At 39.6% G+C, this 17,585-nt stretch overlaps 1 protein-coding gene and 1 long non-coding RNA gene across 2 annotated transcripts; one reads left to right on the top strand and one right to left on the bottom strand.

The window, feature by feature from the left end:
- Nucleotides 1-63: 63 nt before the first annotated feature.
- On the bottom strand, nucleotides 64-5,566 carry LOC139956345 (DNA polymerase epsilon subunit 4-like). The gene is made up of 4 exons (XM_071955195.1): nucleotides 5,346-5,566; nucleotides 4,343-4,427; nucleotides 2,313-2,354; nucleotides 64-1,857 (listed from the first exon to the last, which is right to left on the bottom strand). The coding sequence occupies exons 1-4, from the start codon at nucleotides 5,535-5,537 to the stop codon at nucleotides 1,838-1,840; spliced, it is 339 nt and encodes a 112-aa protein (XP_071811296.1). The 5' UTR covers nucleotides 5,538-5,566; the 3' UTR covers nucleotides 64-1,837.
- Nucleotides 5,567-6,499: 933 nt separating this feature from the next.
- LOC139956361 (uncharacterized) lies at nucleotides 6,500-11,869 on the top strand. The gene is made up of 3 exons (XR_011789370.1): nucleotides 6,500-6,844; nucleotides 7,935-8,075; nucleotides 11,028-11,869. It is a non-coding gene; the product is annotated as an uncharacterized lncRNA (long non-coding RNA).
- Nucleotides 11,870-17,585: the final 5,716 nt, after the last annotated feature.

Genomic DNA, 17,585 nt, shown 5'->3' with positions numbered 1-17,585 from the left:
AAGTTCAAATTAAAAATTACTTCCCAGATTCGATGATTTCATACTGTATGAGATCTAGATGCATGGGTAAGTGGGGGGGGTGGGTAAATAAACCCCAACCTCTGTTCATATTAACTTTGTACCTTATGACATGGCACCACTGATGTCATTCTACTGAGCTATGAAGATGATGACTGCCCTCTATTTTAGGCTGGCTATATAATCAAAACAGTCAAGTTTAGACGAAAATATGCAGAAAATTACTTCTACTTGGAACAATCACAGAAATAACCTAAATGAGTAAAGATGCCACCGAAACTGATATCTTAAATATAAATGACTCCATAAATTTCACTGGACTTGTACCATTTCTCCTCCAATTGACATGTAGCTATTCCAAAACAAAACATGTCTGGACCTGTTTTATGTCTTTGTTTTGCCTCTAGTATCAAAACACACATCACTAACAAAAGCCACTGTTCCATGTAACAGCTTAGCTGATTCACCAGAAAAGGAAACGTACTCCAAGCTATATTTAACTTTCAAGCATCACAATGGTGCAGAGGAGCAGCCAAGTGACATGTTATACGTCCAAAACATTATTTTTTTGAAAACGATGGAAAAGAGCAAAGAATAGTTTGCCTAGAACGGGGATTTGAACCAGCATCATCACAGTTTCATGCCCTGCCCTCAATTGCTTATAATTTCTGATTATCATTCCAATGTCTACAATTCCCTCTTGGTTTGCCTTGCTTCATTTATTTCTATAGATATTTATTTGTTTCAGTTATCCAGGAATGCTAACTTCAATGAAAGCTTCTTGACGGTAATACATGCAACTTTTGAGTTTTCAAAATTATTACGTACTTCAAGGTACAACCCATTTCCTTTTTTCCCCTTTGACACTGAATATGAAGATGGCTTGGAAAGATATCGCTTTGCTCCGGTTGCAGGATAAAAAACTACCTTGTCTCAGGACATTGGTCGATCCTGAGCAATCGTCTCGTTTTTTCTTTTGTTGTCTGAAAAGATATTTTCAGCCTCTGAAGAAGATCCTGCTAGGATTGAAACGTCAGGCCCACTTACTTTTAACCAAGATAATTTGATGATTCACCAGCCGATAACTACAAATGGAAGAGAATTCTGCCTGTTTCCTGTTGACTACAGGATTTTCAATTGTATTTATTATCATTACGATTATTAACTTTACAAGTTCAACAAAGTTACTGTTATCTTTCCCCTCAACATTTGAAAGATATCTGCTATGATTTAGCCTTTATAAATACTAGGGTAATGGACACGTAATCTGCCATTAATCCTTGTGATTATTGCCTTCATTGTGACTAAGTTCTAAAGTGATATCCAAACTTAGAGGTGTGATTCACTTTACCACCTCGAACGCGATGATTAACAGATGAAAATTTTCCAATCACCAGAAATATGCCCAGAAAAGTTGATTCTTAGAGAAGTCAAGCTATACGACTACTTTGAAAACAAAAAACATCTCACTAACCTTTTATGAAAGAAAGAAAAGTCCATTTTCTTAACTCTAATGTACCAGAATTGAACATCTACATTCGATACTGGTCTGTACAATGTACAGACCCCCACAGTATCTGATAACAGCTCTCAGAAACTGAATCTCAGCCACAATATCTCGCAAACATATTTGAAGCAATGTGGTACAATTTCAAAAATGGACATCAGACAAACTTCAGCAAATCCATCTTCCTGTCCTCGACCAGAGGCATCAATAGCTTCCAGGATCGGAGTTCAACATTCTTCACCCAGTCTGCCCATTTTCTGTATATTGGTGTCTTCTTGGATCAAGCTTCCACTCTTCAAAAACACTGTTGGACTAAAATGAATCTAAAATACCTGCAAAATGAAAATTTGAAATTATCACAGTTGGTGAACAAAGAGGTGTCATCAGGTATAAGACCACGTGAATAGAAACAAAGGGCGCAAACGCGTAAATTTAACGTGAGACTTTTCATCTTAACTTCAGAAAAACAAAATCGAGAAATTATGCAGTATACGAATCAAAAAGTTGATCACTTTGATTGCCTGACAACTCTTTGCTAGCACTACATTCCTAGCTGAAACCTAATCTCCTTTCCCTCTTTGAAAGATTTAGGAATTGCCCACCCCCTGCCCCCCGAGCCCCCCTCCACCACAGTTTCTTTGCCAATGCATGGAAGTTTACAACTCTGATAATAAGATTATAATCATCAAATATTTCTCTGTAGCAAATATCTATACCTCGATAACTTTTAGCAAAACTACCTCTTTCAGTCCACCACAACTGTATATAACAGCTGTCAGTTTCTTACCTTCCAGAAAAGCAAATGAATCCCGAGAATCAACACTGTTTTCTGTAATGACAAAGAAAAAAGGGTTAATATGATGAAATAACATTTGTTATGGAGCCTCCCCCCCCCAAGAATTTATACTAACATGAATGCTCATGAATCCGTAGTGTGTTACAGTACAACACAGTAAACTGTCTTAATTTTCTTTGGCAAACTACTGGTTTGGCTTAAAAGAGAGTTTTATGTGAATCTCATTCAGAGATTCTGTTGGATGTTTAGATGAGGATCTGCAATTTAGATTTTATGACATCAACAAGGGCGTAGGAACCGGGGGGGCTGGGGGGGCGCCAGCCCCCCCAGTGAAAAATGTGGAGGGGCGGAAGTATCATTCCACCCCCCGCTTCGCAAGTCAGAAAACCCCTTTTTCATTTCCAAATGAGAAGAAAAATCTCATTTGGAGCACCAAATTGCATCTAAGGCCTGGTGAAAATACAAAATTAAGTTTACAAAATGGAGTGGGTGTTGAAGTGTGCTATATTGCACCAAATTGCATCTGAGGCTACCTGGAAATGCAAAAAATTCCAAAGGGGAGGGGGACACCCCTCCCCTTATACCCCTCCCCTAGGCCGGCCATCAGTCTTCAGCCCCCCCACTCAAAAGTACCTTCCTACGCCACTGGACATCAACCTATCTTAAAGGATGACTTTGGGTAGAAGATTAGTCTCGATACATTGTAGTCCAAGAGCAAGAAAAACATTGGAGGGATGGAGGACACAGTGCTATGGTTTGCAAGATTTGTTGAGTTTCAAATACACTGTCAGGCTCCTTTAAGGATAAATTGACGGAACACTACCTTGTGTTTAGAGCTACTTGTAAAGACCTAAACTTATGCCTCAGACTGTTCAAAAAGTAATTTGTTTCCTGAGAGTGAACTCCAGACCCCCCCCCCCAATATAATCCATATATAGGGGTTGGCTACAATTACTAAAGTGCACCCCCCCTCCCCCTCATTTAAACAAATACTTTGTTCGCCTCTCTGGCCATTCCACAAACGGTCAGCCCCTTAACTTCATCAGTGGGGAGAATTTTTTAAAGTTTGGCCCCACCACCCTTGAAATCCTGCGAAGCCACCTGTTTATGATTCATCATAAATACTTAAAGGAAAGGACATGGCCCCATAAATACCCGTCGTAAACTAGAAGTTTTCACAAGGGGTATAAATTACTAGTAGGTATGTTATATTTCATGATGAGTTTTGTAATATAGAGAGCTGTCCTATTTAATACATTGAGAATTTAGCAGTGTAATATCATGTTAATGCATACAATATAATGTTTGCAAAACATGCAGAAGTTCATGCTCCATGGAAAGAATCACTAAATCTGCTTTTATTCTACTGATGTTCTGTACCATTACCTTGGTGACCTGTCACTGATATTCATAGTAACTAATTTCACTGATAGTCGCACGTTCTAAAGATGTGTGCTTTTATCTACAAGTACGTTGACAACGTGCTAACTACTAGTTTTAGTACTGAACTTTCTCACGTCTAGAGATTCACTTTGTGTCCAGATGCACTATAGTATGGACATTGCAGGCACGGTAGAACATGGTGCTAAGGTTGTGAGGAGACAGGTAAGTGAGGAGGGAAGTAAATTTAATCTACTTTTCCCGGTCACTAGGTGCACTTCTTGAAATGGTAAACTGCTGATGAATAACTATTGCTTTAATATACTCTGGAAGGAGATTCCTGATGAAATTAAAAATTTCCATTTCGTGTACAATTCTTAAATATGAAAATAAACACCTGTCTCACTGCTAAATACTCTGATTAAGTTCATTTCTTTGATTTTACATATCCTGTTGACTAATTCTCACAAATTCTTGGTTTCAGAACAGAAAGATGCTTCCCTTCACCTTTTTTCCTTTTGCTTTAAAGGTCGCTAGCCTAGATACACATTGTTGTTTATCGAAGTGTCCTGTATAAATACAAAGTCAAGAACAATATTAATATTTCCAAAACCAAATAATAGAAATGTCAAAATTGTTACCAATGTCTTGTTTCTTGAGGGTTTTCTTTTTATTCCTTGCTGTATATTCATAGGCAGACTTGGTGAGATCGTCTAAGAACAATTCCTGTCCAACCAAAGAAAACCATGTTACAAATGGATATCAACCAACATAAACAGAATTGGATACATGCTCCTGGCAGATGTATTGACCTTCCTGATCATTATGGTAGGCATGGTAACCTATACCTAGTTCAGCTAATCATCATACCTAGTACCATTATGTAGTGTTGTTGCAGACTTCAACACTTCAGGTCCCTCCCAATCTCCCAAATACTGTTTCCTTACCAAAGCAAGCAGTTCAAAGTACACTGTATTTATCAAATGCTGTGGCTATATAGCTTACCATATCATTGAGTGAGTAAAAAAATGGCACAACTGCTTGTTCACCCAGTCTTAGTCCGTGAGCCAAGAGACTCATCAAGCCAAATGGAAAGTTTTTGCCATCACAGTATATCCCATCTGTAAACTAATTCAAATTGCCTAGGACTATACCTGCACTGCTGCAGTACAACTAGAGTCCCTCAACACTTGAGTCGTCGATTGCTTATATTAATAATATATTATTATATATATTGAGGTGAAGACATTTGCTGGCACATGCTTCTACCGTTACTGTACTTTACCGCCACTGAACATTGTTTTGTACTTAGGATATTAGGCGCTATAGAAGTTACTTATACTATACTACAAGTTACTTATACTACCGAGTACAAACACAGGACATCATTCATTATTCATATGCATTGGTTTGAAGTTTGCATTCGCTTGATCTCTGCAAATGGGCCAATAATTTGGCAAGAGAGGTTTCCCGCGCTGATTGTGTGATTCTAAACTAGGCCTTCACAATATTACAACAAAAAATGTTGAAGGAATCGGTTACGGTGTGTTAATAACTTAATAATATAGTGGAATTATTGCTTTTTTATCCAACGTTAGGCCTAATGTTAACCATCGTTAGGCAATAGCCCATATGCCTACTCACGGAAGCTTTAGCGATTAAAAACACTGATTCCTGACTTGCTAGAGTAAGGTCAGGGTCAGTTTTCATTATCAACTTCACTCTGGATAATGGAAACTTCGATGATTTTATACTTTTATTGGTTGTTTGTGCTTTTAAATCGGGTGACGAAGACATTGTGTCTTCTTGACTTTCCCGCGTTATGGAAGCAGCCATCTTGCAACGAAAGAATGTATAGATCTAATACACCTCTCCCTTGCGTTTAAACTTCACCATGCTAATTATTCTTGGTACTATTTGCTTGCTTACAAGCTACGAATTTTCTGCTAATTTCTTTCATTGCCTCATAAACATGTATTATTTTCGTGTCAGTAATTACTGGGAGTAAATGAAAAACTTTTTTTATAAAGAAAACACTATTCGATTTATTCTTCTTATGTCGAAAGATCGGGTATTATTTCCTGATGAGAATGAAAAGACGCAAATCAGCAGAATAGTCCCTGTGAAACAAATGGATCAGTCCGATGACGTAGGGTAAGTTTCTGACAATCAAATTCTGTCAATGAAAGAGGGTGTACGGTGGCCGAGAAGGTCTCGATGAGAAGCAGACATTGCCCAATGACCATATCGATAATATCATACTGCATGGATACAAACAAGTTAGATTGAAGATATTGCGCAATTTACTTAAGTTCTTTACTGCTTAGTCTAGGCTCAGCTTTACTAAATCAGTGGGATCAGGTCCCATTCATGGCGGTTGGTATATTCCACTATTAATTAGGGGTGTTCTGTATTTGTGTACAAGCTAAAAGAACCTTTTTTTGTCGTTCCCCAAATTATTTTGAGAACGACACTTCACATCCCTAACCTACTTTGATTGAATGAATTAATGTTATTTCTACTATTTTTAATCCCTAACCTTTGCTCACCTTTACCTTTGTTAAATTCGACGGCAACCTAATATCGAATGGTATACTCCAAAATAAACAACCGGCGACAAATAGGATATGTAACAGTTAAAATCACGACTTATGGTGACGATTGCCATGGTTTCATTTCTTATCGATATTTGCAAGATCCCTGAAATTTCCCATCATGCATCTGACATGTTGTGGTATCAACTCATGAACCATAATTTTAGCATATACACGTTAACACCGATATGGCCATATCACTCCAACCTTACTCCAACCAAAGCTTTACACGTCTTCTTTAGATAACATAATAAGTTCATTAGCAAACGTGATATTGATTAGTATACACAATTTGCTCTTTAAATATAGGTTCTATCTTAGGCGTACTAAGTATTACTTTTCACTTTCAATTCAAGTCTCCATCGTAGTCATCAATTTTGTTTTCTTTCCAGACCGAATACAATCCTCCTAAGATTGGAATATTGAAATATTATTCGTATACTTCGAGAAAAGTTCAAATCATGGCCAAATCACAGTTCGTTGGAGATTTCGTGAAATTTCAAGTTATGATAGGCCTAGTGGTGATGGCCTTCCTATGTATTGTCGAAGGTAAGTTATTCAGTGGTGATGATTTTCCTATGTATTGCCTACGGTAAGATATTCATTGCTGATTGACTTGTTAGATGTTTTTTCGAAAGTAAGTTATTCAGTGGTGTGACTAAGAATACCTGCACATATGACTAAGAATATATGTACATACAGTGACTACGACAACCACATACAGTGATCGCTCTTGCGACTACGTGACATAAATCATATTTAAAAAGTGTCCTATGTATTTTTCGTCACGTCGTTTATAGCATCGTTCAAAGGTCAGATATTACTTGGTGTGTATCACTAAATTCCACAATATTTTATCGCAAAGAAATCAGTGATCTTATATCCTTACTGGGAGTTAGCTATGGGGCAGTGTCTAGTCCATCTAAAGATATTCAGTTATTTTAATACATGTAAAAGACCAAATAAATGTGTGGCTAGAACGGGATGCGAACCTGTGACCTCTGAGCTATAAGTCCAGCGCTCTACCAACCGAGCTATCCATGCAGAGCATATCCTGAGCATACCGTGTAACCAGCGATCATACCCCAATTTCATTTGATACAACCCAGCAAGCGACAAGGGAGGGATTTCAAGAGAAAAATGTTTGTTTGTTGTTGTAAATTAAACAAGTATATACATGAACGCTTGTCATGCATTTACTTGTATAAGTTTCTAAATGGGTCAGAGAGAAACGTTGTTAATATATATTGGCTCATATACCGTACCCAACGATTATTGCAAGAATATGCCATCTTTTTGTCAATGGGCCGGATTGAAATATTGCGCGACCAGCATATTGAAATCCCCGCGCAGCTATCGTTTATGCTTACAGTAATGAAGCTTTCGACATGAGGTAGATACTTATGTAAATCATAATGATTGCATGACTATGTTCGGAAAATCGTAATGATCACATGACTATCATTCTCATGTAAAGGAACTTTGAATGAAATGGTATTAGTTCGGTGCATGTTTTCGAACCCAGATTCTACGACGCGTGTAATAAAACATGAAAACCACGTAGTTTTAATGTGTGCTGGACATCTTCCAAATTGTGAGGGCCTGCAACAAGCACCATGTTTGTATCTTGTTCTTCCAGTAGGTGGAGAAGATGGCATCCCGATATGCTATGCCAAGAGCGGAGACGACAACGGCCAAAACATGACCATAACGAGAGTGGATTGTTCTGACGAAACTGCCACTTTCGATGCGAGAACTGTAACGGTTGGTGAACTGTTGAGTAAGTATAGCATGCACTTGGGATTGTTATAAAGAATGAGAATTCTATTGTAAAGAGAGGCTAGCTTCTCTTTGAAAAATTCTAGGATTATGGATATTTAGAGGAGAAAACTTTCAGTCTTATCAAAGAGTGATATATCATTTTGAACTTTAAGAAAATTTTCTCGTTCTATATAACAAGTCAATATTACAAGTTTCTATCCTGAGGTATAAGTACTGAATTTGTTCCTTGAAAGAGTCAAAGAAAGATGGAGTTAATCCTCACTTTCTGATAATTATTAATAAATAAAAAAGGTACATTCTCACTTATACATTTATTCAAACTTAACATATTCCTCCCTGACTCCTGTAATTGAAATACATGTTTAAAGCCTTCCGTATACAGAACCTACTAAAATTGTTATCATGTATAAGTCATATTTTCGGTTTCGATGTGATTAAAAACATTCAATTGTCACCACACGAAATGAGGCTTCATTATTTACTGTTTCCATGGTGATATCACTGCCTATTTACATTGCTATTAAATTTATGATACGTTTCTAATCGTTCCGCATCAATCATATTTGACTCTCCTTTTGTTTGCGTGTGGGCTTATATTCTTTACTACTTTCAAATCATTCGTAGACGGAAAACTTAGAAGCACATTAATTCTTTCATGCAGTGGAGGCGCCAAGTGAGGGGTGGGCAATGGGGGGGGCATCCCCCGCATCATGATGCTTCCCCAGGCCCCCCTAAGTTCCACCCCAACGGCTGCGGCAAAACAAAACTGATTCTCCCTTGCGTCCAAATTTCCATTATTTAGCCAATATATAAGCTAACCACATGCGAAACCTTCCGGGGTCTTGCCCCCCATGGACCCTATACATGAGCTTTGAAACGCATTCCAATGAAATTGACTCTCCGGAATGTATATTACTCTCTAATATTATTGTATTCTTTGCGCACCAAAATTACTACAAAGGCGAACAAGAACTATTTAAAAGTGCTGCAGCTTTTGTGGCCCTGCGCTCCCAGCCAATAACAGTGCAGTTGTAATTATAAAGCTAGTTGCGGTATATTTTTTTTTCGAAACGTTGCTCGGCTAGTCACTGCAGTCGTTCGGTATCGGTTGGTCTCGAATCCATCAACATCATTCTTGAAGAGTGGTGAATGTTTGACCCTGCATGGTTATATGACATTAAAGTTTTTGTACAATTTTGGTTTACTGATGAAGCGTGAGGTGTCGGTGAGGCTGGGTGTGGTGGAGGTTCTCTAGCCCTCTACATTTCCCGCGATTTTCACTTTATGCAGGCGCCTGTTTGCACTTCCAGAACTTTTGTCATCTCCCCCCACCCCCCCCCCCCCAATAAAAATAAACAAAGAAAGAAAGTTGTTTGCTTCCCTCACTTCCTCCTCTCACTTGGAAATTCTGGTGCAGCCACTGCTATCATCTATCAATATAGTATTATTTCTGGAGAGTGCACAATGTGCCTGGATAAACGTTAGAGATGACATTAATTACCATATCCAGATTATACCACGTCGGGGATTATTGTAACAAATATCCCTCCAGAGTGTAACTATAAGAGTATAAAACTTTGACATTCGACAAAGGGGATATCCCATCGGAAGAAGACAAACGTCTACATTGGACAAACTATCACAGCTGGCAAATGTGGTCAGAAACGTTAGTATTAGTTCAAATTTGTCATAGGGTACCAGTGACATGCAAAGGATTTCAAAGGCTGGGTTCCAAATTCAAAACTCCTCCAACTGATTGAGGAAGGGGGTGAACCTATGTGTTCGAACCAGTGAAGAAAAGATTTGATTAAGGAGGGTTGTGACAATAGGGTTGTTGAAACTGACACTTATGTGGTGGGTGTGGGGGGGGGGCTCCTCCAGAACCCCCCCCCCCCAAATCAGGTCTATAATTAGCAAGGGCGGCGGAAGCACTTTAAATCTGGGGGGGGGGCACCGACATCAAAGGGCACTTTGCAGAAATTCGATTGGAGTGATGCAGCCTTATATTTAGTACCCTTTATAACTCTTATTGTATTATCTTATTTGAATATACACATCACTCCATCAACGCCCCCCCCCCCCCCCTCAAGGAAAATATGCATACTAGCACTGGAATATCCAATGTGCAAATTGGGAAACAAGGAACAAGTTTTCTTTTGAGACAAAATGAGGTGAAATCATGCTAGTTGCTAATGTAGGAATCTTCCGAATTAGAGTTTATTTCTTGTCAATATCTTAAATTTTTTCCATTCGAAATAGCTTTGAGTTTGACCCACAGAAATTCATTAAAAGTCAGGGGCGTAGCCAGGATTTTCAAAGTTGTATGCACGACTATCTGAGCGGAGCGCCACCATCAGTTGGCGCGGAGCGTACAAGAAAATTTTTGGTTTTACAAACCCCTCAGATGGCCGGAAACGGCCCTTCCCGAGTGTTCATTCTGGTTCCCTGGCCTCTTGCTAACTTGAGACACCTCAATTTTTATGTAGAAAAAGGGCACATTTTTAACCTGAGGAAAAGTGGGGGGGGGGCACGTGCCCCCTGTGCCCCCCCGGTTCCGCCGCCCTTGATAATTAGCTTTAAACGCAACGTGGTTTTAATATATACTCATGATATTTGTGTCTGTTTTGAAAAAGAGTGTGCACCCGTAGCAGTGGTCTAATTCTTCCCTAGGTAAATGTAAAAAAAATATCACCGACTGAACCATTTCCCCCGACTTCCGTTGGAAGATAAGGGGCCATGCACCATTCCCCACCCCTTGCTATTTGCGAACGCCAATATAGGGTTCCATTGGCTGAAACTCCGGGAAGGACAGCTGATACTACAATGTGGGTTCCATCGTTTTCCGTCTTCCATCGTTTGACCTCGTTAGCGTCATTTTACGTCAACTTATATATTGTCCTGTATCTACATATATATAAATATATATATATTATATTTAATTTGTTTACAGACACTTTCGTGCCGAATTTTAAACCTACAGTAAAGGAGGAAACTGGTTCATGCGAAACGCCGAAGAAGCGATGCACCACCGTGGCTAATTAAGAGCTTATACCAGACTGGAGTAGGATGTTACATCACCAGGACTGATGGACGCTGAGTTACCACAAAGCATTGTTTGTATAGCTGATATAGTTTGAAATACTGCAGTAGACCATTAACATTTAATTGTTGTCTGTCTAGGTTTACTTTTATACTAAATATACTTGTTGAGATATTTCCATGTAATTATGTAAACTCCATTTGAAGCTCACACCAACTTAAAATGGCATGTATTATTTAATCTAACACAGAAACCAGAAGCCAGGCCAGCCCCTCATACGCAACTTGAAAATTTCAGAGGGCTAAAATCAGTTCTGTATGAGAACGTCATTTAAACATCTGAGACTCATCAATTAAAACTGCTGAAATAACTGTAGCCTAACACACAGTTCATTCTGTCAGTTCCCCAGATCATCAACACAAAACTCAATTGGCAAACATAATGTAGGTTATTAATGACCTCAAAGGACATGTCTACAAGGCATTTCAACCTTTCTACTGAGAATGATGGTAAACACGCCTTTCATCGCGACTACACAACAGGGTCATTTCTATTGACACCGTTTTCGCCAAGAACTCACCATTGGATCACATTTATTTTCATCTTTTCAATTTCCAAGTGAAACTAAATGAATGTCATTCAAACTTTTGATCACCGATCAGAGTGGCCTGACGTAGCTATATATTCCCTCATTCCTTTTTGATACAAATTCCGCAGTGTGATGGGGGAGGGGTTGTGATGGGATGGGGAGAGGTGGGAATGGGGGTGGGGAGGAGTTGTGATGGGGAGGGGTTGTGATGGGATGGGGGAGAGGTTAGGATGGGATGGGGGAGAGGTTAACCTGGGTTGGGGAGAAGTTGTGATGGGGAGGGGTTGTGATGAGTTGGGGAGGGGTTAGGATGGGGTTTGGAAGGAGATGTTAAGGGGGAGTGGGATGGGATGGGGAGAGGTTAGGCTGGGGTGAGGAGGGGTTGGGATGGGGGTGGGAAGGGGTTGCGGACCTGCCCGTGCCAAGGACGGTGTTTACATGTATGGCCGTTCCGACCGATCAATCCCGCAAATATTAGTTGAAACTGTCCTCTAGTTAGAAATCCTTTGTACTTCAAACTTAAACTCCATTCCTCTTTTCTAATTCTCCCTTCCCCGTTGTCTTATATGTTGTCATGACCGTCCAAGTTCCCATCGTTCAATGTCTTATGATAATTGCTCATAAATAAATTAGAATATGCACAAATCTCACGATTCGTCTGTCTTTCTCGATGGGAGTTGGCTCAGAGGTCCGAAATCATAATCAACAAACAGATCATTTATTCTCATATCATGAGATTTATTTTGGCTGGAAAGATAGAAAAAGCGAGAGCTGTCTTTTGTGTGTCATTGTTTTCATGAATCATACGGTAATGCACGATTCGAGTAAGGATAAATGTTATTTTCACAATTTAATGTTGTTTGTCAAAGAAGAAGAAGTAATTCAAACAATTTTTCCCTGTTGTTGATATGTTTTGTCACTTGGTTAACTTCTCTGTATTTATATTGTGAAGAAACAAATAAATAAAATGAAATGAGAAGTAATTCATTCGGAAACAAAAGTGTAGGCTTTTCTTAGTATTGTGAAAACATTATTTGTTATTTCAAAAGTTTGTGATAAAAATATCGATATTTCGCCTAACACCTACTTAAATAACTTTCCCATCGTCCAATATGCGTACATAATTCCTCCCAAAGGTACGTTAGGTAGGCCTATAGCAGGGGCGTATCCAGGATTTTCTGACCCGGGGGGCGCCAATTACTATCTAAGCGGAGCGCCACCATCAGTTGGCGCGCAGCGTACAAGAAAATTTTCTGGTTTTGATACCCCCTAGATCACCGGAAATGGCACTTCTCAGGCTTAAAAATTAGCAACCAGATGTACACTTTTGCCTGAGAACCAAGTATTTCCCAATAGTTTTTTTTATCCATAACCTTTTTTAAGATTGTCACCAGTCACAAATCATGTTCGACCTCATCGCATGTCCTGTGGATCATTGCTTGTGTAGGTGATTCTACGTCGCGGCCCACAATACCTGTCAGCCCCACTTTTCAAGGTTTTCCCAATCTACACAAGACATTTCGTTGTTTACATTAGCATCCCGCGGTATACTGCGCAACTTTCACGGATCGTAAGGTAAACGATGGCATACGATGTAATAACCGATGCTGGCTTATATGATATTGACATTTAGTCTGGGAGCCTGTCCCATATGATTTCACCCCATTTAGCCCAGAAGGTTTGACCCCTTAAAGTTACTTAGACCATCTAGGTCATTCGCAAACAAATTGTCAGCTCAACCCCAGTGGTCGGGTTCGGACCCCAGACCCCCTGAAAAAGACCCCCCGGACGGGTAAATTTCACCCCATCTAGCCCATGGACCAAACTTTGTCAGAAGGAAGTAGTATGGTTGTACATTACAAAAAAGGCAAAACTGACAAAATTCCTGGTCGGGAAGGGGTTGTCAGACCCCCCAAAAGGTCACCCCCAGTCGGGTTGATTTCACTCCATCTAGCCCATGGACCAAACTTTGTCAAAAGGAAGTAGTATGGTTGTACATTACAAAAAAGGCAAAACTGACAAAATTCCTGGTCGGGAAGGGGTTGTCAGACCCCCCACTAGGTCACCCCCAGTCGGGTTGATTTCACCCCATCTAGCCCATGGACCAAACTTTGGCAAAACCAAACTTTGTCAAAAGGTAGTAGTATGGATGTACATTACAAAAAGTGTAAAACTGACAAAATTCCCAGTCGGGAAGGGGTTGTCAGACCCCCCACTAAGTCACCCCCAGTAGGGTTGATTTCACCCCATCTAGCCCACAGACTTAACTTTGTCGAAAGGAATTAGTATGTCTGTACATTAAAATAAAGGAAAATCTGACAAAATTGCTGGTCGGGAAGGGGTTTTCAGACCCCCCAAAAGGTGCCCCCACCCAGCCAATTCAATTCACGCAATCTAATCATAGACCAGAATTTTGTTTAAAGAAAGTATTCAAGACATTGTATTATAAAACATGGAAAAACTTACCAAATGGTCTGAAAGCAAAGATGTGCCCATTCTGGTCACATGGGCCACTTTTGTATTTGTGTATAACATATACCGTAAAAGCATGAAATACATGTATGTAGAACCAGGAACAAATGTTAAATATGAAAAGTTTTTACACTTGTAAAGCAGATTCCTTTGTATGAAAAATGTAGAAAATAACAACATGCTTTTAACAGGACCAGTCCCAGTTCATGTTGGTAGAAAAAGTTTGCTTGTTCAACATGGTTGTTTGGACTGGCAATTACCACACTTGTGTCATCAATATGACAAACAGTCATGGAAAACTATAATAACAAGATAATTTAATTTAGGAAATACCATCCACAAAGGAGGAAATAGTTACAGCTAGAACCCCACCAATCATTGCATTTGAACAAACATGGAGAATGTGACCTCACTCAGTTTTAAGGCCCTTCTGTTATTGGGCACAATGCGATATAAAGGTTTTAAAATACAAATGGTTATTCTTAAAAGTCTATATTGTCTTTTTGATTAGTTCCTATGATACAGTACGTCTCTGTCATTGTTCACCATCAGGTCACTTGCATAATTCTGTTGTGTCCATCTTATCAATCCACCTCTTCTGCAAATATTCTAAGTAAAGTGTGATTTGAAAACAAGTTGCTAAGGTAAAGCTTACCAGTTACAGGATTTTCGACAGATAAACCGCAGTTATGAAGCCCCGATCAAGATTGATTTGCCAAATTTGGGTTCAAAATGTGAAAATTATTAGATATAAAAATAAAGGGAAATCCAGATATCTGATTTTTCAGACAAGTAGTGTCTGCACGATTTGAATAATGCACTTATTTTCCAGCATTCTTGTCTGGAACACAACTTTTTTGGGGTGGTCTGAAAGGGGAAGGGTACACCCGCCACAACACCCCCTAAATCAGACACTAAATACAGATCAAATAGTTGAAATATGCTCGTTTTTTTTTGGGGGGGGGAATACTGCCTTTTCACCTATGATGTAAATCAAATTAAACTTCCAGATTTTGTACATATTCCTTGATTTCAACCAAATAATCTTTATACTGGCATGTTAACAATTGTAGGTTTAAAAAGAAACAATATGAGTACTTAATTATTGGTTGCAATAGTACAATGTGAGCTACTATAGAAATCTTACCCATAGGATACATATATATTTAAGGAAATGCCAAAACTGAAATGAAAACAATTGCACAAGGAAAGTATGCATTCGTAACACAAAAACAGCTGAAGCAGGGGAGGGGGCAGCTTCAATAACATAATTGAGTGGTCAAGCCTCCCCCCAATAAACTTCTTTGATTAACCAATTATATACCTGGCATATCTATAACTATTTGAAAAGGCTTCAGAAATTAGAAGAATGTTCCTATTAACGATATCTAATATGCCAAAGGGTCCCCAATATTTTTTTGTTCCACCTCTGCTGTAACACCATATATTATGGAACCAAGCAGATAACTGGGTTGCAGGCCATTAACTATAGCAAGTCTTATTTTTTACATGAATAAAACATGGGAATAGAGCAATTTGGTGAAAGTGGAGGACCAACTATGGTCACATAACAGGATGTGGGCAAGGTTGTACAGTAACACAGACATAAGACAAAGAGGGTCAATGTATTGTCTTATGAATTAAACCATTTCCAGCAAAAGGCAGGAGAAACTCCTCCCATAAGATTCTCATCTATATCAGTATGTTTATTAGGCCAGGGATGCCTACCCATAATTTTTACTTAGGTGCTATAGTAAAAAAAATATCAAAATGTTTAAAACTTAACAAAAACAAGAGCATCATTGTGTTTCAGTCACTTCCTTGCCTAGCAACTTTGGACTGCTTGTCACCAAAAAAGATGAAGCAATTAAGAAAGGCAAGCCATAATGGACATTGAAGGCTCTTTTGAAGTACATAGAATATCTCCTCTCATAAATATAATCATTAAATATTTATTTTTGTAATAATTATGTTTATATGTTTATCATCTCAGTTCATGGGTAAAAGACACGGGGTAGGGGCTCTTTGTAGGGGTCTGACAACCCCTTCCGAACAGCAATTTTGTCAGATATTCCTTTTTTTTTAATGTACAGACATACTACCTTCTTTTGACAAAATTTGGTCTATGGGCTAGAAGGGGTGAAATCAACCCGCCTTTTGGGGTTGGGTGAGGGTGATCTTTGAGGGGGTCTGACAACACCTTCCCGACTGGGAATTTTGCCAGTTTTACACTTTTTGTAATGTACAGCCATACTACTTCCTTTTGACAAAGTTTGGTCCATGGGCTAGATGGGATGAAATCAACCCTACTGGGGGTGACCTAGTGGGGGGTCTGACAACCCCTTCCCGACCAGGAATTTTGTCAGTTTTGCCTTTTTTGTAATGTACAGCCATGCTACTTCCTTCTGACAAAGTTTGGTCCATGGGCTAGATGGAGTGAAATCAACCCGACTGGGGGTGACCTTTTGGGGGGTCTGACAACCCCTTCCCGACCAGGAATTTTGTCAGTTTTGCCTTTTTTGTAATGTACAGCCATACTACTTCCTTCTGACAAAGTTTGGTCCATGGGCTAGATGGGGTGAAATCAACCCGACTGGGGGTGACCTTTTGGGGGGTCTGACAACCCCTTCCCGACCAGGAATTTTGTCAGTTTTGCCTTTTTTGTAATGTACAGCCATACTACTTCCTTCTGACAAAGTTTGGTCCATGGGCTAGATGGGGTGAAATCAACCCGACTGGGGGTGACTTAGTGGGGGGTCTGACAACCCCTTCCCGACCAGGAATTTTGTCAGTTTTGCCTTTTTTGTAATGTACAGCCATACTACTTCCTTCTGACAAAGTTTGGTCCATGTGCTAGATGGGGTGAAATCAACCCGACTGGGGGTGACTTAGTGGGGGGTCTGACAACCCCTTCCCGACCAGGAATTTTGTCAGTTTTGCCTTTTTTGTAATGTACAACCATACTACTTCCTTCTGACAAAGTTTGGTCCATGGGCTAGATGGGGTGAAATTTACCCGTCCGGGGGGTCTTTTTCAGGGGGTCTGGGGTCCGAACCCGACCACTGGGGTTGAGCTGACAATTTGTTTGCGAATGACCTAGATGGTCTAAGTAACTTTAAGGGGTCAAACCTTCTGGGCTAAATGGGGTGAAATCCTATGGGACAGGCTCTTGGCCTAATTAACATGTTGAACGCGCGCGGAGCGCGCGAAAATTTTTGGTTATTTTTTTCGGGCAAGTCGTTACAGCCCCAAATCAAATTGGGCTCCTACGCCCATGACTTCACACATAGACAGTTTTGAGGCTGTTCATCTTTGAACACCATTTTCATGCTCATTGATATAAGGTGATATCTGCTGTTTGCTTTACAAATTTGAGCAGGCCCGTAGCGAGGAGTGTGCCAAGTGAG

This window comes from Apostichopus japonicus, chromosome 2 (assembly GCF_037975245.1).
Source record: "Apostichopus japonicus isolate 1M-3 chromosome 2, ASM3797524v1, whole genome shotgun sequence".
NCBI classification, from domain to species: Eukaryota; Metazoa; Echinodermata; class Holothuroidea; order Aspidochirotida; family Stichopodidae; genus Apostichopus; species Apostichopus japonicus.
Note: the sequence above shows the minus strand (reverse complement) of the source record. Positions and strands in the feature narration are given on the sequence as shown.

What these genes read in the sequence shown, in the direction of transcription:
- LOC139956345 (XM_071955195.1), bottom strand. Translation starts at nt 5,537, where the DNA reads ATGGCTGCTTCCATAACGCGGGAAAGTCAAGAAGACACAATGTCTTCG. An exon ending in CCTCAAGAAACAAGACATTG is followed by an intron (nt 2,355 to 4,342) that starts GTAACAATTTTG and finishes TTGTCATTACAG; the next exon opens with AAAACAGTGTTGATTCTCGG. An exon ending in TTCATTTGCTTTTCTGGAAG is followed by an intron (nt 1,858 to 2,312) that starts GTAAGAAACTGA and finishes TTCATTTTGCAG; the next exon opens with GTATTTTAGATTCATTTTAG.